Source organism: Sus scrofa, chromosome 1 (genome assembly GCF_054392235.1).
Source record: "Sus scrofa isolate SSC_HxYL_T2T_F1_AM1 chromosome 1, Sscrofa_HxYL_maternal_Yorkshire_Landrace_v2.0, whole genome shotgun sequence".
Lineage (NCBI taxonomy): Eukaryota > Metazoa > Chordata > Mammalia > Artiodactyla > Suidae > Sus > Sus scrofa.
In genome coordinates this window covers 108,783,446-108,806,469 of record NC_139383.1, presented here as the reverse complement: position 1 = coordinate 108,806,469, position 23,024 = coordinate 108,783,446, and the positions used below count along the sequence as shown (strand labels likewise).

Sequence of the window (23,024 nt, the reverse complement as noted above, 5' to 3'; positions counted from 1 at the left end):
CCAGGGGAATTAGGCAGCAAACGGGTTGGCACCAACGTCAACATTTCCTGGGCGCTAACGTTTTTCTAAGTCATTTCACAACTCTGCCCTTGTGAAGTATAGTGTAGCAGGTTTCTTCAGAAAGAACCAGCAGGAGATGCATGTGGATGTGCATGCATGCGTGGCTGTGGAGATTTATTATAAGGCACTGGCTCCTGCAGTGATGGTGGCTGAGCAGCCCCCCATTTGCTGTCTACAAATGGAGGCCCAGGAAAACCAGGGGTACAGCTCGGCCTGAATCTGCAGGCCTGAGAACCAGCGAACTGATGATTCAAACCCAGTCTGACGACAGAATAAGATAAGATGAAACATCCCAGCTCAGCAGTGAGGGGGAAAAAAGTGAATGCCTCCTTCCTCTGCCTTTCATTCTGTTCAGGTCCCCAGTGGATGGGAGGATGCCCACGACACAGGGAGGGCAGTCACTTCACTGAGCCCATCAGTTCCAATACTCATCTCTCCTGGAACATCTTCATAGACACGTCCAGAAACAGTCTTTGACCTGAGTACCCCATGGCCAGTCAGGTTGACACATAAGTTTAATCATCACAGGAAGAAGTGCGTGTTACCCTTTAACAGCTGTGAGATGCTCAGAGAAGCTGAGTCACCTGGCCAAGGGCACTTGTGGCAGAGCCTGGTGTCCCATCCTGGGCTCACACAGACTTGAGAGCAGGGGTGACTGTAGACGTCGTCAGGTCTGGCTCCTTCATTTAACCGATTTGCAACCAGAAGCCCAGGGAGGTGAGGGCAGGAGAAGGGACTTCCATCTCCCCCATGCTGGGCCTTTATTCAGTGAGGCCGAAAGCCCTGGATAGGTAGCCCCAAGTCAGGACACATCCCACCCACCACATCACCTGCACACAACTGAAGCTCAATGCTAAGACAAAAGATGGATTAGAAAGAAATGTCTAAAATTGTCTTTTAGGAGTTCCCATTGTGTCTCAGTGGGTTCAGGACCCAAAGTAGTGTCTATGAGGACATGGGTTCGATCCCTGGCTTTACTCAGTGGGTTAAGGATCTGGCATTGCAGCAAGCTTTGCCATAGGTTGCAGATGCATCTTTGATCTGGTGTTGCTATGGCCAGCGGCATAGGCTGGCAACTGCAGCTCTGATTTGGCCCCTAGCCCAGAAACTTCCTTATGCCACAGGTGCAGCTGTAAGAAAAATAAATAAATAAATAAATAAATAAATAAATAAATAAATAAAATGGTTTTCTGTTTTGCTAAAATGAACATCTACCTTGTCTATGATCAGAGGAGGTGTGATTTTCTAATAATAAAACTGTAAAGCATTAAATTGATAATGAAAAAAGCAGAGTGGTTAGGCACCAGATGCAGCACACCCTGATGTCACACGTGGAGAAACCCAAGCCAGAGGGAAAAGGTTCTGTGAATATTCCTGGAAGATTGGTGACATCTGTGTTGTGTCACTGTGGATGGGGTAGGTGGCATTTGGGAGGCACCAGGTACGAACGTCTCAGAGCTGTGATACTGAGCATGTTAGTCTCTCAGCATGTTTGTTGATTCATTTATTCCACAACCATTTGTTCTGCAGGTATTAGGGCAAGAACATTAGTGATGTTTTATTTTTCTGAGTGGTTTTTAACTGAATAGGAAAAAGGAAAATTGTGAATTGCAAGCCAGGTTTCTAACTATAAGCCATTAAATTGTAGACTCTCACTAAACAATCTCACTTAACCTTTCTGGCTCCCTATCACAGGACAGGATCCAAATCTGTTGAACAAGGGGCCATCCGCTGGATAATCTTTAGGCCCCTCCAGCTTAGGGGGTTTTAGACTGTGGTTTCTAATAAAAAGACCCCACAAAACTTGAAATGAGTGTTTGGCAGCTGATGCCCTGTAGGTAGGCAGGCTACAGAACATAATTACAACTAGTTCATAAGCAATTGCTGAAGCCTTACATCTCAGGGAGGCTGTATCTCACTGACCTTAGTTCTCACCTTCCCAGGACAGTACATGAGCCCTTTTTACCCCTGTCCTGCAGTGCAAACTCACCAGGTGTGTGCTTGTCCCCTGCCAGGTCCTTAGGGAGCACAAGGCCACCATCATCCAGAAGCATGTGCGGGGCTGGATGGCTCGCAGGCACTTCCATCGGCTGCGGGGTGCGGCCATTGTCATCCAGTGTGGCTTCCGGAGGCTCAAGGCCAAGCAGGAGCTGAAAGCCCTGAAGATAGAGGCCCGCTCAGCAGAGCACCTGAAACGCCTCAACGTGGGCATGGAGAACAAGGTGGTCCAGCTGCAGCGCAAGATCGACGACCAGGTTGGTGTCATGAGCTCCCACATGGGGAGTTGGGGCTGTGCTAAGACTCCAGGGGCATGTTTTAGAGAGATCCACGGCTTCCCCAGGGAGCTCTCATTGGATCCCCACATGACTTCCTGAGGCCGTTCTACAGAAAAGCCAGTTGTGGATCAGAGGCATCAAGTACCTGGCCAAGGTCACAGAATTAGAGTGCTAGAACTAGTACCCCAATCCAGGTCTGTCTGATCCCACAGCCATAATGAAGATACTGCTGTTTTTTTAACCCCAGATGTTACTGAAGTGTCAGTCCTTTCCTGTGTCATGGTTAAGATGGGTTCCCAGAGCTGAAAGCAGGCTCACTGGTACCTTGCTCATGTAGGAGATTAGTGACCTCAGGACCAGGCTCCTCCGTGCCCCAGAGGGTTTTCAGGTATGTCCTGAGAAAGGAAAGAATAGGATGGAGGAAGAGAATGGATGGAACATGCCAAAAGCACATGGCGTGGGGTGTGGAGAAAGAGAATTGAAGTTGGAGGCACCAGGCATTGCCTTGGTGGTCACTGGTTTTACTGTACCTACTCTATGCTAGGTACTTTTTAAAACTCACAATCCCAATAGGGCAAGAAAATAAATGAGCCATTTTATAGCTAAACCAGCTTCCCCTAATAGGAGCTCCAAAGTAGTAGACTGTTGCTGCTTCTCTATCCTTGCAAATACCAGACTTCCCGAGAAGAAACCATTACCCTGGGTGTTGATGTTCTCTTTGTGAGTTCTACAGGTGTCTTGTTTGCCTTGGCTCCGTAGTGGGGAAGCAAGACAGAAAGCTCAGCCCAGGGTGGAAGACACTCAGTACCCTGCCCTGATTGGCCTGCAGTGAAGGTCAGGTCAGGGAGGAAGACGGATCTGCTTGAGCATCAGGAGTAGAAAGGAAAAGGTCTGGTCTCTGGGATCAGCCTTTTGAAAAGCTTAAGCACAAGGAAGATGTTGGGTTTTTATTATTATTATTATTATTATCATCATCATCATCACACCATATTATTATTTTTTGGCTACTAATGACTGTCCAGGAAAGACATTTGCATTGTCAAATTGCACCCATTAACCTTGTGAGCCAAGTATAGTCAGAGGGACAAGCAGGCTTTGTTGGCACCCTGCCAGGAGCCCCATGTACCGCCTGACTGCCTTAGCCCTAGGTTCCAACCATAACGGCCCTGCACTGGCATGGCTGATTTCTGAAGTTGACTCAAGAGATTAAAAATAAATCTGGTATTTTACACTCCACGTGCTGGAACGTCAAATAGAAGCAGATTTAAAAGGCCTATTTTTAAAAAGCAATTTTTGCCTTAAGCTTCCTGTTTGGCAAACATCTGTGAACAGTGGCAGGTGTTACCCACCCTGGGCAGGGTGCCCTGTGTGCAGAGGGTGATGAGAGGAGTTGGGAGGGGTGGCCCTCCCCATGTTGCCCGACTGTGTGCCAGGCCCTGTTCCCATAGGTTAACTCATTTGATCCTCATCACAACCCTGTGAGATACTAACATTATTCCCATTTTAAACTGAGACACAGAGATGTTAAGGAGCCTGCACGGTCACACAGCTAGTAAGTAGCATGGCTACGATAGAAACTTGGCAGTTTGGTTCCAGAGGCTGTTTGGCCATCTCCAACCACATTTTAGGATATCTACATATTAGGAGATTCTTTTGATGTGTGATAATTCCTCAGTCCAAGGAAGAAGACTCTTTGTTTTGTGTCCATTCTCATCAACAGTGTCATCCTTGGACTGGTTGGCATATGGGGAGGGGGGCAGTGTCAAAGAACATGTGCTGTTGTGAGAGGAATCCTCAGCATAATTGGTGGCACCAGGACTTTAGAGATTCTTGTTCTGGAGCTAACTTTTTGTAAGAGAACGAATTTATCTCTTTTTCTGTAATGCCTGGGACAAGTCAGGTAGCTGCTCCCCTGACACCCAAGGTTCTTAGGAGAGGACACTCGTGCCAGGAATGACATGGGCGAAGGCATCTCAAAGGAAGTGGACATAGTTCCAGATGAATGGAGGCCTGACTTCTGTCTCAGTTATACTTGCAGCCAGAGTTGACAGCTAGGGATTATGGTCAAATCTCTAATTGGGCTTGAGTTCCTCAGAGGGGATTGGCCTAAGATCTCTAAAGTAACTTCTAGCTCAAAAATTCACTGATGCCATAACATGGCTAAATAGTGGTTCCCAACTCCAAGCTATACTGTAGAATCACCAGGGGGAGCTTTTTTTTTTTTTAAAAAAAAAAGTATCCTTACAGCCAAGAAGTCGTCAAAAGGAAACTGAAAAATAAAATCAAAGTAATGTTAGTACCTAAAATTCATGTCTAACATTTTGTGAACCCAATTAAAGATGCAAAACGGGTACCATATTTCCAAGCAAACAGAAAATAGGAAAGAAATTCACTTGAGAGTTAGTGAAGAGAAATGAAATCAGTAGGAGGGTTGGAGCTGTCCGTGGTGCTGATGTATGATGATTTCCTGTGGGTTTTCATAATCTGTCATATGTAAACACATTCTGCATAATATCCTTCAGCAGCAAACACAGCGACAGTTCCTGGGACCATTGCTTGCAGTGTCCCTGCTGTAGGCCTGTGGTGCAACATTTTTCAGCCAAGATAATGTAACCTGTGAACTTGGCTCTCTATCAGTCTGGCTTTATTCAAGCGCAACATGTAGAGTGAAAAGGCCAGTTGAGCTTACAATTTTTTTTTACAATGTGGGTCAAGTTCCTTAGATCTTTATAAGGCTATATTTAAATATATTTTTGTGGGAGTTCCCAGGTGGCCTAGTGGTTAAGGATTGGTTGTTACTGCTGTGGCTCAGATTACTGCTGTGGTGCAGGTTTGATCCCTGGCCCAGGAACTTCCACATGCCACAGGTGTGGCGCATATATATATATATATATATATATATATATATATACACATATACATATATATACATATATATATATACACACATATATATATATTTGTATTTTAACAGAAAAAATATGCAAATGTATGGATTCAGTCAGTAACTTTTTTTTTTGTTTTGTTTTTTGCTATTTCTTTGGGCCGCTCCCGCAGCATATGGAGGTTCCCAGGCTAGGGGTCTAATCGGAGCTGTAGCCACTGGGCTACGCCAGAGCCACAGCAACGCAGGATCCAAGCCGTGTCTGCAACCTACACCACAGCTCACAGCAACGCCGGATCGTTAACCCACTGAGGAAGGGCAGGGACCGAACCCGCAACCTCATGGTTCCTAGTCGGATTCGTTAACCACTGTGCCACGACGGGAACTCCTTAGTCAGTAACCTTTTAATTCAATATGATTCAGTGTGCTTAGTATGCACTCAGTAAATAAATTAGTTAATATTTTATGATTCATAAGAGCATCCATGAACATTTGAAAAATCATGTGTGACAAGTAACAGTCTTATGGCCTTCTGTGCCTCAGTGTTCTCAACTGTTAAATGGTAGTATTAGTTAGCTTTAACCACAGAGGATTTTTGTGGAGAGAATGAGTAATAGATGGGCCTGCCTCATAGTAAGCACCCAGTAAATGCTAGTATTTTTGCTTTTTAGGGCTGCACCCGCAGCATATGGAGGTTCCCAGTCTAGGGGTCTAATCCGAGCTACAGCTGTCAGCCTATGCCGCAGCCATAGCAATGCCCGATTTGAGCCACATCTGCAGCCTACACTACAGTTCATGGCAATGCCAGATCCTTAACCCACTGAGAGAAGCCAGGAATTGAACCCGCAACTTCATGGTACCTAGTCGGATTTGTTTCCACTGCACCATGACAGGAACTCCTGGAATGTGTTATTTTTCACAATGCAGCTGTCTTGCAATGATTTTCCCCTCCCCTTGGGAATATAGACCATTGATTGGGAACTGCTCAGAGCCTCTTGTGTACAGTTCTGCAGGCTGTGCACTACACAAAGGTAACTGGTTATGGGGACAAAGAGGGGCTGAAATCCAACCTATACTCTTCCCACCTGACCTTGAGCCTTGTTGTGGCCCTGCCCTAAGGAAGGAGTGTGCTCTGTTCCATGCCAGGCTCCCCAGAGCTGAGCAGTAAATGCAGAGTAAGCATCCCCTTCAGGTGTCTGAGGAACTAGAAGAAAACAAGGGCTCATATGGAAATCCTTGACCCCCTGGTATCAGGAAAAGGGCTTTGCTGGCTCAGGACAGAGCTAGCCAGATCTCAGGTCCACTGACAAAGGAAGCTCCAGGGAACTTTGTCATTGCAGGGGCCGGGGGCGGGGAGGGGAGTTTTCGGGTCTGAGAGGGAGCAGGTGTCCCACACCACTCCCTGTGCCAGGCTTGGCTGCATGGCTTTGGGCACCTGACATGGACATCATGGTGCGAGGATGAGGCAAGAAACTGCTCAGCCTTTTGGAGTCTTCCTTTCTAAAATCATAGTTCCAGAACAACCATGGTGAGTTCCCAGTGATTATTTTTAGGGGCCAGTGATGGCGAAATAAGGAGCTGCCCGAAGGCTGCTGTGAGAAGTCTCCTATCCACACCATCACTTGCTGGCAAAAGTTTGGAGCATCTCTCCTGGGGGTCTCTAGAGAACTGAACAATGAAGAGGCTCCCCTTTATCAAGCACTAACTGGGTGCCAGGCCCCAGGGAAGCCCATGATCTCCTTGAAGCTCCATAAAACCCTATGAAGAAGGAGTTACCGTTATCCCTCTTTCACACATGAGGAAGCCGGGCCCCAAGAGGTGGGATGACTTCATCAGACATTCACGGTTGATCAGGATAGAGCTGGGTCTGAGTACCAGTCCGTCCAGCTCCAGCCACTTAACTCCCTGACTTCCCTGAGCCTCACCTCAGCCTTCTTGTCAGTGAAAGCAAAGAGCTGGCCTAAGTGTGTTTTATTTGCATGGATGTCATCTCTGCCTTGGGTGTCATCTCTGCCCATAGCAGGGTGTCACCATCACACTGTGTACCTCTCTTCACACCCACACCCACTCCATCCAGAGGCCCCCAAGGCCCGTTCCTTCCCATGCTCCCGGTGATCTGACCCAGGCCACCTGGAGGTACAGTTGAGCTGAACCTTACTTCCCACTCAGAGCAGAGTCAAGGTAGCTAATTCAGCACACTTTCACTCCTTGAATTCCACTTCCCTTGGTCAGATGCCCTTCAGTATCTGGGAGACCCAGACCTGGGTGGGTGATTTGGACAGCATTGCGTTTTTTAAACAGATCCTAATTGGATTTCTTATTTATGATTACATAGAGCAAGGCCGACTGCCAGACCAGACATAAGGGCATATCAGGTTGTAATTGGGAGGTTTCCCCAGGCTGTGGGAGGATCTCTTCATGCTGTATCAATGCAGCAAATGTATTGCTTAGACACCAGTAGCAGTTCTCAGCCTTGAGGTCCCATGGCGTTCATGGCATTGTGCTAGATCCAATAGCAGTTCTTTTGTGGCTCCTCACTGCTTTCCACAAGGCTTCGTTTCTGATGTGAATTAGTCACTGGTTCCTGATGTCCCCCACGTATTGGTATTTTAGCCAATAGCTCTGTTCTCCTCCAGGCTCCTGCTGAGAATAGCAATGTAGAAGAATCAATGACTATTTGCTGCTTGCTCAGGTATTTGGAGAACCCTGTTCTTCCCTCCATTTTTTTTTTTTTTTTGGTCTATTTAGGGCTGCACCTGTGGCATATGGAGGTTCCCAGGCTAGGGGCTGAATTAGAGCTACAGCTGCCAGCCTACGCCACAGCCACAACATGGGATCCTAGCTGCATCTGTGACCTACACCGCAGCTCACAGCATTGCCGGATCCCCAACCCACTGAGTGAGACCAGAAATGGAACCTGCATCCTCATGGATACTAGTCGGGTTCGTTACCGCTGAGCCACAAGTGAAATTTCTTCCCCGCCACTTTCCCTGCTGATTGCTTCCAGCCCATGTGCTCACTTGCAGCCCCACTTTCTGCCCATATCTGCACTAGCACTTGACACTGGCCCTGGGCCCTCAGGGCTTCCTCTGTGTGAGCTCATCTACAGTCTGCCTCCCAGTCCCCCTCTGCACCTGCACAGGCACCTGGGGGAGTGCTTCTCACTTACCTCTTGCCTGAGTGGGTACGGGATTGGGTACCTAATCAGCAGGGACGTGTTCTGCAGGGCATCAGTTTCTGGAGTCAGACTCTCAGAGGATAAGCTGACAGGTGGTGAGAGGGATCCCTAGGCCCCGTGGAGGGCCTCCTTGGAAGAGGGGATGCTGAAGGGGTCCTTTGTCTTGGAGCCAGCGATTAGGTTGCAGCTCTTTGTGCCAGTGAGTTCAGGGGAAGGAGGGCCCAGCGTGAAAGAGCAGGGAAGCCTGAAAAGGAAAGGCTGCAGATCCAAGAAGCCAGCTACATTGTTCATGCAACTTAAAAAAAATAGGTGTAAATCTCTCCAGCCAGACACAGAATGCCAAGCACCGTCAGCCAGCTTCCAGCTCTGTCCCTGCTCCTAGACACCCCTTGAATGTCAGTTTTGGTGTTTTCTCTTTTCCCATGTTTCTCTTAGGTTCACAATGGAGTTTTGTTAGAAAGATGCCAGGAAAGCACTCAAGCATGCAGTGGTTGTGAGATTTAATCCCACCTTAGAAGCTTCTTTTTTAATTGCCTTCATGGTTTTTTTCCTGCCCCATGAACCTTGCTCTCCACCTCTTTCTCCCTTCTCCCTGTTTGCTGGTGCTCTCACAGAACAAAGAGTTCAAGACACTGTCGGAGCAGCTGTCAGCAGTCACCTCCACACACGCCATGGAGGTGGAGAAGCTGAAGAAGGAGCTGGCCCACTACCAGCAGAGCCAGGGTGAGGACAGCAGCCCGCAGCTGCAGGAAGAGGTCGAGAGCCTGCGGATGGAGCTGCAGAGGGCCCACTCGGAGCGCAAGGTCCTGGAGGACACCCACACCCGGGAGAAGGATGAGCTGAGAAAGGTGTGTTGGGGCCTGAGGGGCAGCTGGGTGGTGAGCTGGCTAACAGAGCATCCCTCCCAGGCTGTTTCTTCTCCCAGCCATAAAACTGCCATGGACTTTACTGGGGCTTGTGCCCAAGACCGAGCATCCCTTTATATTTATACCTAAAGTGTTCCCATTTTGGAGGAACCGACACAAGCCTGTGTCTGTCCATCTGACATGTTTTGATTGAGTTTTTGCCATTAGCTAGGCACAGTGGCATCCCCTGAAATACACATGTGCCTTTGAGCATGTTCCTTGAGGTCTAGAATTAGCCAGAGTCAGCTCTGTAGCCTGAGTCCTTCTTGGCCAGAGAGATGGTACAGAGGTTCTTGAGGTTGCCTGTGGGGAATAGGGGCAACCTTTAGGCATCCTTACCGATAATCATTGTCCTTTGGGGAATTTTCCTCAAGTTTAAACGTTGATAATTTTAGCCTGACTCCCCTACTCTAGTTGCTATGCTCTGTATATAGGTTTACTCTCCAGCCCAGGAAATATAACTTCCTGGGATTGGACCCCTCTCCCCCATCTCCAGTGTCAGGGCGCTAAGATTCCCTTCTCTACTGCTAACATAGCTGTTCAAACCAGGCAGATCGCACAGGTAGGTCCCTGCAGATCCTCTCATGGACTTGGGACACAGCCTCTCTCTCTCCCATCTCTATAGCGACCACAGGTCACAGGGAAGATGGCACTTGTTTAGTGCCCACCCATCACTGAGGAGCTGCAGTGGGCTGAGATTCTAAGGAGAGAAGAACTCAGTGTTCCTAATGTTGAAATAATTTGCAGTGTTTAAAAAGGGGGGCAAGCTGAATGCTGCCACAGAAAGGGTCCTGCAGTTGGGGTTGGCATTTCCACATTTTCATCCTTATCCCTGCATTACCATTACCACTTGCATGCAAGAAATCTCAGGGGCCTTTGTTCCCTCATCTATTTAGAAAGAAAGAGGGAGGGAGGGAAGGAAGGGAGGGAGAAAGGAGAAGGAGAAAGAAAAGAAAAGGAGGAGAAGGGTTTGTTTAGGTCACCTTTAAAGCCCCTTCTACTTGCCCCTGATCAGCTCCATGAGATGGTATTTTTGATGGTTTCAGGAAGGAAAAGGGACCCCCTTCAGCCCTGCTCTGTGTGCCTCTCTCTTCCTGTGCCCCATGATCTTCTCCTGCGCTGAGCTCTCAGGCACAGCCAGGCAGCAGGTGGCTGTCATCTGCCACAGAAGACAGAAGCCTGCAGAGCTAGCTTCTGCTGGGCTTACATCATTTCCTGTCCCAGGCAGAATTTCTGCACAACCAGCCACTGCTTTCCCCAGATCCTGGGGTTTCCCAGGGTCAGAGGTGGGATCCACATGGGGATTAAGTGACAAAGAAATTGAGACATGGGACTATCTTGTGCAGGCAAGCCTGGCACAGAAGACCCCCCTCCCTGAGAATTCCGTTGCCCAGATAAACCCACCAGCTCACCAACCATGAGGCCTGGAGTGGACTTCATTCTTTGGGATAAAGCACATGCTTAAGGAACTCCTATTAAAACGTAGTTACAAGCCAGAGTTCCCATCGTGGCACAGCGGAAACGAATCTGACTAGTATCCATGAGGATGTGGGTTCGATTCCTGGCTTCACTCAGTGGGTTGGGGCTCCTGTGTTGCTGTGAGATGTGGTGTAGGTTGCAGACGGCTCGGATCCCATGGGACTGTGGCTATGGCCAGCAGCTATAGCTCTGATTTGACCCTTAGACTGGGAACTTTCATATGTCATAGGTGCAGCCCTAAAAAAGCAAAACAACAACAAAAAAGTAGTTACAAGTCTGTAACCTATAAAGCATGGAATTCCAAACTTGCAGTTTATGGACCCTTGAAAACAGATAGATGGTAACCCTTTAAAGAAAAGACAGGAAGGTGAAATCCAAAAGCAGAGAGAAGAGGTGAAGATTAGAACTGGAAACTCTCGAGAAGCCTGGAGAAAAAGAAATACAGGACCCCTGCAGGTGGGTGCCAGTAACATGGGTCCCTGGGAAGTCTCTTAACCCAGCAGATCACAAAACCAAGGTCTTCCATCGCCCCTCACAGAGAACACTTGACTGTTCAACTCCGCGAGCTCCTTCTCTGCTTCCCCTCCAGCACTGTGATTTGGGGATTCAGTGCTTTTGAAATAACCACCTCTTCATCCAGGGGAGCCTAAGGGTTTATAACATCCCTGTCTTCCTCTGCAGAGCCAGATCCCTTTTCCTCTCCTTTGAAAAAAATTGTTACTGTTGCCTCCTCTCCTTTGGTGGGGGTGGGGTGGAGGACTTGGGGAATGGTACTATTGAATTGTTGACCTGGGTCTTAAATACAATGAGAGCCTGGTCCTGGCAAGAAAAAAAAAACAAAACAAAAAAAACAAAACATTCAAGGATGCTGTAAGAAAGGGAATAGCAGGTGCAGAGGCAGAGGCAGAACAGAAAAACACCTTCCCTGACTCCAAGCTGGTAACATAAGAAACTGGCCTGAGATGGTTCATTAAGTAGCAATGTCCACCTTTTTCCAGGAAGAGAAAAAGTGGAAGCAAATTTCTTTCTCTAAGGCTGTGGGGATGGGCAGGTAGGGAGCTGGCTTTTCCCACCTCTTGTTCTTCTCTGCTTCGTCAGGGTTTAATAGTTATCAAAGGCACGGTGTCCATTCTTAACAAACACTGAATAATCAGACAGTTGGTTTCTTCTCGGGCTTGTCTAGCGGCCTGCTCCTGGCTGAACAAGATTGATGAGACAGGCGGAGCAGGGAGGGAGCCAGCTGCTGGTAGATTTTAATTAATGGATTTGATATTTCTGTCAGCAAATGCTGAATTGGAACTGGCATCCCGGGAAATATGGGGTTCCCCACCCCTAAGAGTATTCTCAGTGCCCAGCCATGTGACTACGCTGCCTTGGGTTGTGGGAGGCCGGGTATCCCTGGGAGCAGGAATTGACCCCACCGTGTCCACAGAGCCTGGGGCAGTACCCCCTATCCCTGCCCCACCAGCCACATGAATGAGCTGACACCCTTCCTATTACAGGTGGCCGTTGTTGTGGTCTGCACTTAGGCCCCAAACCCCCTTTCCTTTTAGCCTGTGTGATGTGTATTTTGTTCTTTCTTAAAGTTATCAGTGATTCCTATGCTGATTGAGTTGTTTCGTGCCCCTGAGGAAAGAGACATGACTCCCAGGGCTGCCCTTAAGACAGAGGCAATTGCTTATTATTCCAGAATCTGCTCTGAAGGTTGCCTGGTGTGGCCACTGTGGCCTGGTGTGGTGCAGGGTTGTGGGTGGTGAGGTGTCTGGCTCTGTGTGAGGGTCCTTGACACCTTGGAGCCCCCAGGCCTTGAGTGTTTAGGCTGGTGAGGTTGAGGTTCTGCGTTGTATCAGTCGTCAGTCACTGAACCACCCACTGATAGTTACCTTGGGGAATTCTAGTATAAAGGTTTTGGGTTTTTCCAAATAGAAGTTAATGGATCCGCCTTTGGGGGTAGTGGTGTTCTTACAGTGGAATATTTTGAGTCTTCCCCCCAAAGGGGAAGGGACCAGGACTTCTTTGGCTAGTTAAGACTCATAACTGTGCTCTCAGCAGGATTCCTAGGTCATAAGATGGCTGATGGTTATTAGAACGAGGACCCTGTGCCACCTCATGAAAAATGATGTAAACTCTCAGCCCTTCATTCACTCAGCAGTTATTTATTGAGTTTTGAATATTTGTAAAACACCATTCTGCACACTGGGGCACAAGTAAACCATTTTAAAAGTTTTTTCATTCTTATGGAGCTTAAAGAGAGGGGGTTATAGAGAATGTGCAGGCAGGAGGCAAATACAAAGTATCTCTCATGTGCTACAAAGACACAAAGCAGAAAACAGGGATAGAGAGGGAGCTGTGGGAGAAGGGGTGTTTCATTCATGATGTCCAGAGACTCTCTCTGAGAAGACACCCGAGCAAGGTGAGTGACCATGAGGACTTCTAGGGAACAGGTGGCACATGTAACAGCAGGTGCACCAGTCCTGAGACCAACACAGTGGCCATCCGGCTGAGGTGGAGCGAGGAGGGTGATGACGTCAGACCAGGGAGGATCCTCTGACTTTGAAGGTGAAATTGGCTGTGAAACCTCCAGAAAGAAGAGCACGTCTATGTCAGGCACTTGGTCCTGCAGCACCGCCAGTTCCCTCCTGCCCTGAACTCCTTCTTGTAGCTCTGGCTGTTGGAACCAGGCATGGAGGCCCGCTCCAGGCTGTCGACATGGGTGTGCTTCCTGTGTCCGCCTTCTGGCCTGCTGGGGTGAGGGTGGTGTAGTAGTTAAGAGCCTGGGCAAGATCTGCTCAGGGGCACAACCAGCTATGCTGTGGCCTGGCTGTGTGACCTTTGGCCAGTGTGCGAACTTTTCTGTGCTTTTGTTTCCTTAGCAAATAACAACGGCACCTACCTCAAAGGTATTAAGTAGATGTATAATGGTGCCTAAGGACACAGGGAAAGCTCAGTGTGTTTGCTCATTATTCCACCAACTAGCCTGTGAGTGTGTGTAGGGCATGAGCTCTGCCTTAGCCTGCATGGACTCCATGCTCATTCCTAGCCCGTGCCTTGGCACAGTGGGTGCTGAATGACAGAAGTGGCCCCCGTGGTGATGGGCCAAGGGTCTGTCTTCTGCCAAGCCTCACCTTGAGGGCTCCTCTTTCGATGGTGGGACAGACACTCCCCAGTTGAGAGCGCTCCTCCCTTGGTTTACTCTCTCTAACTGTGTGCGTGCCTAATGCAGCCACATGTCCAGTTCACACTCTGTTTCTGCACCATTTCCTATGAGCTTTCTGTCCACTCTTCCTCTTCGTTCCCTCCTCTGCTCAGGCCCATTACTCATGGTCAAAGTAACTTTCCAGGTATGTAGCATGTTCGTGCTTATTGACCTTGTTCTCAGTGAGCAGGCCAGTAACCCTTCCAGAACTTTGCAGAACCAGAAGCACTGTCCCTGCCAATGGTCATGCCTGTGCCTTTCTATGAGATGGAAGGTGCACAACAGGGAGGACAGAGGACTCGGGACACTGCAGGGGGCAGAAAGGCATCACCCAATCCATTTGTCCCATGGTTTTCTACTAGAAAACTTGCAGTTGGCTCTTTTTTACAATATAAATACCCAACTTGAAAAGGCAAGTCAAGACAACCCCAAACCAAAAGCCTAGAGTTAAATTTGTATCTCCAAAGATTGTAACTAATGAAGGCAATTACTGAGCTGAGGGATTTGTTTCATTTAACTTACCAGGGACTAAATCAGCTCGGTAGGAACAGGATCAACACCAGTGTTGGTTCTTAGTTCTCATAATCTGTCCCAAATAACCCTTTAGAGGGAAGAAACACTCCCAGTAATATTGCTTTGCAAAAGTTAAAAGATCCCTCCACAAAAAAAGAAAGGAGTTGCTGAAGGATGTTTAATGAGCCCCAGACCTTGCAAGAGTGGTATGTATCATGCTGAGGGGAATACACCTGCCTGGCTCTGTGTTAAGTGTTTCCCACTGCAGTCCACATCTCTGACAGCAAATGGGAGGCCATGAGGCTGCAGAAGTTTGCCACCCGCCATGTCTGCCAACAAGCTCCCCATATGCTAACTGGCTAGGAAGACTGGGGGTGGCCAGCGCTTGGGGAAGTGTGGCTGGGGAGGCATCGATTGGAGCTGAGTGTGGGGCCCAGGCCTCTGCTGTGGGCCTCCCTCCAGAATTCCTCAGGTGAGGAAGAAAAGCAAAGCTCCCCAGTGCCACTTTGATGAATGGCTTAGAATAACAAAGCTGCGTTCATTGATGCCTGCTTTTGGAATCAAGGCCTTGGAGGGAGATGGAGGAAAGAAATGAGGCTTACCCACTGCAGAAGGTTTTTGTGGGGAGCCGTGACTCTCCCCACCCTGAGTCCTGGCTGAGACAGTAGAGCACACACGTGTTTGCAATGTAGCTTCATGGTCTTTGGCTGCATTCAGAGGAATGGCCTGGCATCAGGTCCAAGGCGTGGTGATGGAAGGCACCTTCTACTGAGCCTATGACACCTTTGATTTCAGAGAGACCTTCACTGTCAGTAGGATGCTCAGAGGATAGTGATGAGCCATGAGCGTGATGCAGGATCTTGAAAGCTGTTTCCATGTGCTCTGTGAGCTGCCCTCGTATTCAGGGTGCTCAAGGGGAAGTGAAATCCTAGTTCCAAGGCAAGTCTGGTTACCTCACAGCCTACTCAGAACACCCACCCCCCCGGTCCCCTGGTTCAGGGTGGAGCCTTGCTCCTCCAAGGTGGATCTAAGTCCTGCCCACCTGACTGTGCCACCAGGAGCTTCCCTCCAGGCAGAACCTGGGCTCTGTTTGGTCCAGGTTCACACCACGAGGTTTCTTCTGTCAGTCATTCTCAGTTTGCCTTTACTTGTACATCTAGAAAAGGGAAAGTCATGCTGATTATTTACCAAGCTAATTTAAAAGTGCACATGAGGTCATTGGGTGGCAAACTGCCTTACTAGAAGCAAATTAGATGCATTTGAAGAGTGGTTTTTTTCCCTGTAGTGTATGTGCCTCCTGAATTGAATTATTTGATTAAACAAGCACGTGTATTCTAGATATTAAGTCAACTATAAACCCATTTAAAAAGAAAAAAAACAAAAAAACAAACAAAAAAACTCCTTTAAAGGAGTCCTGATTTTTGCATGCTCCTTTACTGGATCTGCAGGGCTTTTCATTCAACAAGCATTGGGTGCTGGTGTCAGCCTGGGTTCTGATGATGTGGCAGCCTGGACCATGGCCCTTTGGTCTACACTGAGGCCTCTGGTCCAGGTTGAGAAGACGGGCAAGGAAGCAGGGCATGGGGCGGGGGAGGGGGACTCCACAGTCATGCACAGGCCCTGCAAGAACAGAACAGCAAGCATAGCCCCCACAGACACTTGAAGGGGAGGAAGGCTTCCTTGAAGAGTGACAGATGAGAACTAAACCAGAAATTAACCAGTGAGGGCAGGGAAGAGCGAACACGGCAAGAGGAACAGGGAGACGGGGACGGTGACTAGAAGGTGTGCAGAAGCCGGAGCTTTCAGAGATCATCCAGGGTCAGAGGGAGAGAAGCCATTCAGAAACTGATTCTCCCTCCCTCCACCCACCCAGCCTCGGCTCTTCTCAGTCCCCCTCACCTAAACCATATGTCACCACTGCCATGTAGAACTATTCCTATTCCTGGGCCAGGCCTTCTGTACCTTTGCACCACTGTTCTCCTGCCTAGACAGCCTCTCCCCTCTGCTGCCTGTGAAAGTCCACATCTGTGCCTGATCCAGACAATCTGCTTCTCCTGTGAAGCCTCAGGGATGTCAGTGCTGTCCCTGGTTACCCCCTCTTCCTCCTCATAACCCACTTCAAGCTGGTGGTTTTTACAGGGAGCGATTCTGCCTACAGGAGATTGGTTGTCACAATTGGGTAGGGGAGCAGTGTTCTTCTAATGAGTCAAGGCCAGGGACACTGCTGAACACCTGACACCAAACAGGACTGCACCCCCCTACCCCAATGAATCACTGTCTTCCAGGTTCCTAAAGGGAGGACCATGGACCTGCTCCTGGACTCCAGCCCTGTTGGAATTCTCTCCTGACTTTCTACGTGAGGCTGAGGATGGGGAAAGCAGTCCTCTTAACACATCTCTTGGTGCCTTAAGCTTGTTTTAAACACAACCAGTTGAAATTGCAAACCTCACCATGGCTTCTGCCCTTCAGCCAGCCTCCCTGGGGCCCCTTTTCCTGCTTTTACTGCCAAAAGTGGTCTAGCAGAGTTTGAAGGGTGTGCAGGTGGATCCTCTGGGATCTGTGTGACTGTCTCCCCCGCTCCTGGATTCCATGCTGCAGTATCCCAGGTGGCAATCCTGGTAGGTCACCATCTAATCTCAGACCCTGCACTCAGCCTAGTTACCATGTGTTGTGTTATTGTCCTGAGGATGGCATTTTGAGACTCTTTCTGCACAGGCTGGGAAGAGAACTCTCCCAAGTAGATTGTAAAATGTAGCAGAGGTAGCCAGGACTAGAGGAAGCGCAGTCATTCATGCCATCATTCAGCACCGTCTGTGGGGATGCTTGTCACTCAGCCCAAACACTGGGTGCCTGTCTTAACACTCATCTTTTATCTTTTGCCACACCTAGCACAGGGACACCCACGATTTTAATAAAGTAGCAGGTTCACTGACTATAATTCCCATACCGTAGCTAAAAGTTAATAGCAAGCTGCCTTCCCTGTCCCACCATCTGGGCTGTGCTGGTCTAGTGAGATGGGTCGCGGGAGAAGGCCAGAGATAAGTTCTTCACCATGAGCTTTGGGCTCTCCTGAGACTCAAATATGAGGGCTCAAGATTGACCAAGACACACAACCAAAGGCAAACAGGCTACTTATCATTATAAGTTCCTGAACACAGCATATGAGCTCGGCATAGACTTTTCATGAGGCTTTTGTGGGTGTTGAAAAACCATAAACAGTAGTAAACTCATCTGTCTTGTTTTAATGGGATTTTTCTTTCAGCGTACAATTTTTATCTCCAAATGGAAGCAGCTTTGGCTGATTCAGTATTCTTAAATAAAAAGAGCATTTAAGCATAACCAGGGAGTTCCCAGCAGTAATGGCTCAGCAGTAATGAACCTGACTAGTACCCATGAGGACGTGGGTTTGATCCCTGGCCCTGCTCAGTGGGTTAAGGATCTAGCATTGCCGTGAGCTGTAATGTACGTTGTAGATGTGGCTTGGATCTGGCATTGATGGGGCTGTGGCATGGCCAGGAGCTGCAGTTCTGATTCGATCCCTATGCTGCAGGTGCAGCCCTTTAAAAAAAAAAAAGCATAACCAGCTGAAGTTCAAACCCCACACAAGGAGCCTTTCGTCTGCCCAGCTTCACAGGGAAACATTTTCCCCTGCTGCTCTCTCTTTCAGCGAGTTGCAGACCTGGAGCAAGAAAATGCTCTGTTGAAAGATGAGAAAGAACAGCTTAACAACCAAATCCTGTGCCAATCCAAAGGTAGGTACCAAAGAGATGGATTTTTCATTTTTGGATTTCAGTTTCTTTTCCACACTGATTTTCCCTGAATATTTCTACCAAGCATGCAGTTAGTCAAGATGCTGCAGTGGGGAAAGGGTTTTAATAGAAGACAGATGAAAAAGAAGGGTGATCTTTAAGATTCTGCAGCCGACATTTGGCTTCAATTTAATGCAATGAGACTCACACATAATGGGCAATGTAATGCATGGGGTTTGAGTTAGGAAGCCCTCACACTCAAAGAGTGACTATGCAATGTGCCACCGTGTGGCCTTGAGCAAGTCCCCTAATGATGGTAGTCCTCAATTTCTTTGTCTGCAAAATGGACATAAAGGTATAGACTTTAGAACTTTATGTGCTTAGGATGGCACTTGACACGTGATGAGCCCTCAGGAGCTGCCATTATTATTTTTAAATTTATCTTTAGCATCCAGAGTCCCTGTTTCTTCTACCCAGTGGGTCATCCATTAATGTTTGCTGAAGAGAAGGCCAAGGGTCAGATCCCAAGTCACCTCTCTCTAGCACCCACGACCCTGGGCCACCATCAACCCCCACATGCCGCTCAGCCAAAGAGGAGCAAGGCCTCCAGACCTGGGTCTCACCTACTCAGTGAAGCCTTAAGCAGCCTGCTCCCCTCTCCCATTGCCAGCTTCCTCCCCTGTACCACGAGAGAACTGAGCCTCCTGTGTGCACAGAGCCACCCAGCATGGCTTTGTTGAAACCTTTAACTGTTTTTAATTTCCCTTTAAAAATGTCTTCTTTCCACTGCTATGAATGAGAAGTCTGGATGCAGAAAGCCCATCTAGGTTAGCTTTCTGCCTTCCCTTTTCCCCCCAACATTGAATCTCCTTGACTTGCCCTGCAGTCCAGGAACCTGAAAGCCCACCAATGGGGAAGAAGCTCCAGAGCAAAACCTGGGCTCTCCCCTAAACGCTGCCGGCAGTAGCTGTGACAGTTGTCGCACGTTAACCGAGGGAGCTGCCGTGACTTCTCTCCCCCAGCCCCCAGCAGCGGGTGGGCCTTCTCCCCCTGGGAAGCCTGGGGCCTGGGGAATGGGTGTCCCTGAGCTCTGCCATGGGAGGTCACCCAATATGTTGTGCCTTGTCCTGGACAGCCTTTTATAATGAGGAGGCATGAGTGGGAGCACGTGGGAGGGGAACCCATTCTGAATAAAAACCACAGCTTGGTACGCTTGCTTTCCAGACGACTTTGCCCAGAACTCAGTCAAGGAAAACCTCCTGATGAAGAAGGAGCTGGAGGAGGAGCGCTCCCGGTACCAGAACCTGGTGAAGGAGTATTCCCGGCTGGAGCAAAGATATGACAACCTGCGGGATGAGATGACCCTTGTCAAGGCAAGGAGGGCTGCTCTGCCACCTACTGCACCAGCCCCCATCTGGCTTGGCCGCCCCCGCCCCGCCCCCTGGCACTGCCATGCTGAGTGGCTCTGTGCCGCAGCACCAGTATCACTGTCCCATGTCCTGAGGGTGGTTACACAAACAAGCAAGTAGCTGGGTGGCGAGTCATTCCCAAGGACAGCTCCTTTTCCAGCTTTGGGGTCTTAGATCTCATTTAGAACTTGGGGGGAAAATTCCATCCACATGAATGTGCTCTCTTGTTTCCTGTTCTGGGAAAATCCCCGTGTGTATACAGTAACTGTTTGGGGGGGGCGGGGCGAGTGCTGCAGGCAGGCCCGCAATGCAGATGCTCAGGAATGTTTTCATGTTTCAAGATTTGTCATTCTTTTGTAACTGTTCTCTCTAGAAATGCCTATTCAAACAAGATCACATATGTTAGTTACATAGAAACCCGGAAGAGAAGCTGAATAGGCACATATATAGAAATCTAAAATTTTCCTACCAAGATCAGTTTTCACTCTCCAAGCCAAATCAGATGCAAGTGGGGAAAAAACATTATTTTTAAATGAACAGTATAAATGGCAAGCTCTATTTCTCCTATGCTTACTATTTTCAGACCTAGAGTCCATGCAGTGCAGGTCGAAGCAGAAGCCGTTAGGAGCCAGTGCACAGTGTTGTCTTCAAGAGGGAGGCTGATGACAAGACTCTCTGGGTACATCTGGGCAGTCAGGTGCTAGGGGTTGTTGCCGCAAGACTTTTCAGAGAAAGTGGCCCAAATATTAGGGATTTGCATTTCATTACAAGACATACGGGAGCTCCATAAGTCCCACTGTGGAACCATGTTCTCTTCCAAGTGTCATTTTGTGGTTTAGCTGGATGGATGGCTTGTGAGAACTGAGGGCTTTTTTTATGGGAACAGCTATTGAGCCATCATTCCAAGAAACAGCGGTACCTATTCTTGCTGACAAATGAGGCAGAAGTCTAACTCTAGGATCTGCTGTTACTTGCAAAGTAATAGTTCTTATTAACATGAGTTCATTATGAGTTTTCACATTGTCTTCCCTGAACAGCAAACCCCAGGCCACAGGCGGAACCCATCAAACCAAAGCAGCTTAGAGTCTGACTCTAATTACCCCTCCATCTCCACATCTGAGGTCGGAGACACAGAGGATGCCCTCCAACAGGTAGAGGTGAGTGAGGTGGGCTCTCAGCTGCTGTCTGTGCCCCAGAGAGAGGGTGTGTGACCTGTGTGGGACTCCCACAGCACTGTTCTATTGCTGGTGACCACAGGGACCGGGGCCCATTCCCAACAGCAGGGTCACTCGGACTGCGGTAGACTTAGAGATGGTTCTCCAGAGTTAATATTTACTGTGCAAGGCCATACGTTGTTGTTCCCACTCTCCATAAAGGAAGATCCCTGATTCCTCTTGCAAAACTGAAGACCTATTGCAGAGAAGTGAAAAAGCTGAAAAGCTAAGTCATAAAAGATAATCATTTATCATTCCTGTTTAGAATCACAACACATATAGTAATATCAATAGATAAGTAGGGAAATTTTCTTCCCTGACTTACAAGCTGGATAAAACTCGGAGAACAGCAACAAATATCTGAAACAACAGATATTTGCTGAATGACTGTATCTTTGTCAGTAATAGCCTCTTAGAGTCACTAAATAATAATGAATCACACAGTGGTCTTTATAGTCTGTGTGTAACTGTATCAAAGGTACATAGACGATTTTTCCTCTGGCGTTTGAAAGGCAGAAAATCACAAGCACATAAAACCTTATGAAGCACATGAAGATAGATGTGGAAGAGAGAGTTATAAAAACAGATGTGCTTTGAGCACGTCCTTGTGCTAGGCACTGCTGGCGGCCGCTGAAGAAACTACAGTGACTGACCCCTGAGAAGGTTCCTGCCCTCGAGGAGCTTGTCTGATGGAAAGTTAGACACTGATCAGTTGATGGAAGAAGTTTGTAATATATTTTCAGTTACTGTTAAGTGCTGTAAAGGGAAGGATGATGAGAGATGGCGAGTGACGGAATGAAGGGTGGAAGGTTAGAAAAGGAGATCTTCCTAGTCAGGCTCTGTCTGCTGGACAGTTCTCTGTAGTTTGCTGCCTGCCATATGCATTTAGTAAGCATTTAATGAATGCAGCTTATGGTCCTTGGTTTTGCTCTGTAGTCTCCTAAGTCAGATTTCTGGAGGCTTTGTCAGCCTGAACCCCAGACGCACCACCAGGGTGTTTTTGTGTATGTGATCGTTTGTGTGCAGGCATAAGCCCTTCCATCAGTGGATTTATATTCTTCAAGAGAGCGCAGGCTGGTCCTTGGGATGGGCCAGAGCAGCGAGCCCAGAGCAGGCAAAGCACAAAGCACATGTTAAGTGCTGGTTGAACCGAATTATGTTGTCCCATATGTCCATACATATACTTTAAAAGTCCACATGGATGTGCTCCTGCAGATACATGTCTGTGCATGCACACCCACCCAGGACAGACCCTAGAGGGCACAGCCAGGCATGAATCTGAAGGAAGAAATCTGCAGGGAAATTGAGGCTATGAGATCTGTTGGATAAATGGGCCCCCTGGCAGGGTAAATGCTGGCTGGGTTTCCAGGTGTAGTCAGGTGGTGGACAACGGCACATTTACAGCCATTAGGACCACATTGCTCCATCATCACGAAGCTTTCTATCCTGAGTTTTACAGTTTCTCTGGTGTGAGACCATTTTCTGGACATGAGCCCTTTTACCTTCCAAGTAAAAGGGCTGTGTCTTTATCCATTTGTTCCTGGAGTATATGATCAGTTCTTTTAAGTGCTCGCACAGGAGGAATACATATGGCTGAGATTCAGATGTTATCTAGACAGAAAATGAGCCTGAAGCACCACCTTGAATATGCAAAATGATGGCCGGTTGGCAGTGGCTTCATATCTGAGGCATGGGTCGAGGTTTGGGAGGGCGAGGGGAGACAGACAGCTGCTAGAGAGGCAAGCAGTGAGGTGCTGAGTGTTCCCTATGGCATCGATGCCATTAAAACCTCCTCTCCCTGCTCCCTGTCTTCCTTTGAAGGAAATCGGCCTGGAGAAGGCAGCCATGGACATGACAGTCTTCCTGAAGCTGCAGAAGAGAGTGAGGGAGCTTGAGCAGGAGAGGAGGAAGCTGCAGGTACAGTTGGAGAAGAGAGAACAGCAGGACGGCAAGAGAGTCCCGGTGCGTGAGTGAGGGGGCCGGGAGCCCGCAGAGTGACCCCGCTTACTCCTGCCAGGGCTTCGGGGCTGGGTGGGCCACTTGGGGTCATGAGGGGCTGGGTTCCAGAGAAGAGCTTCATCTTGTATCCGAGGCATATTGAGTCTTCTCTGCAAGTGCTGCACGTCTCCCCAGTTAAGCAGGAGTAAACTTCCCAGGTGCC

At 48.5% G+C, this 23,024-nt stretch overlaps 1 protein-coding gene across 5 annotated transcripts in view; it reads left to right on the top strand.

The window, feature by feature from the left end:
* The window catches only part of MYO5B (myosin VB), a 386,641-nt gene that overhangs the window by 328,727 nt on the left and 34,890 nt on the right, over positions 1–23,024 (top strand). For all 5 annotated transcript variants that reach the window (XM_021093027.2, XM_021093023.2, XM_021093028.2 and 2 more), the window contains 6 exons: positions 2,076–2,315; positions 9,013–9,246; positions 18,159–18,243; positions 19,465–19,613; positions 20,687–20,806; positions 22,685–22,825. In XM_021093027.2, the coding sequence (XP_020948686.2) occupies positions 2,076–2,315; positions 9,013–9,246; positions 18,159–18,243; positions 19,465–19,613; positions 20,687–20,806; positions 22,685–22,825 (969 nt within the window). The remainder of the gene's footprint in view (positions 1–2,075; positions 2,316–9,012; positions 9,247–18,158; positions 18,244–19,464; positions 19,614–20,686; positions 20,807–22,684; positions 22,826–23,024) is intronic.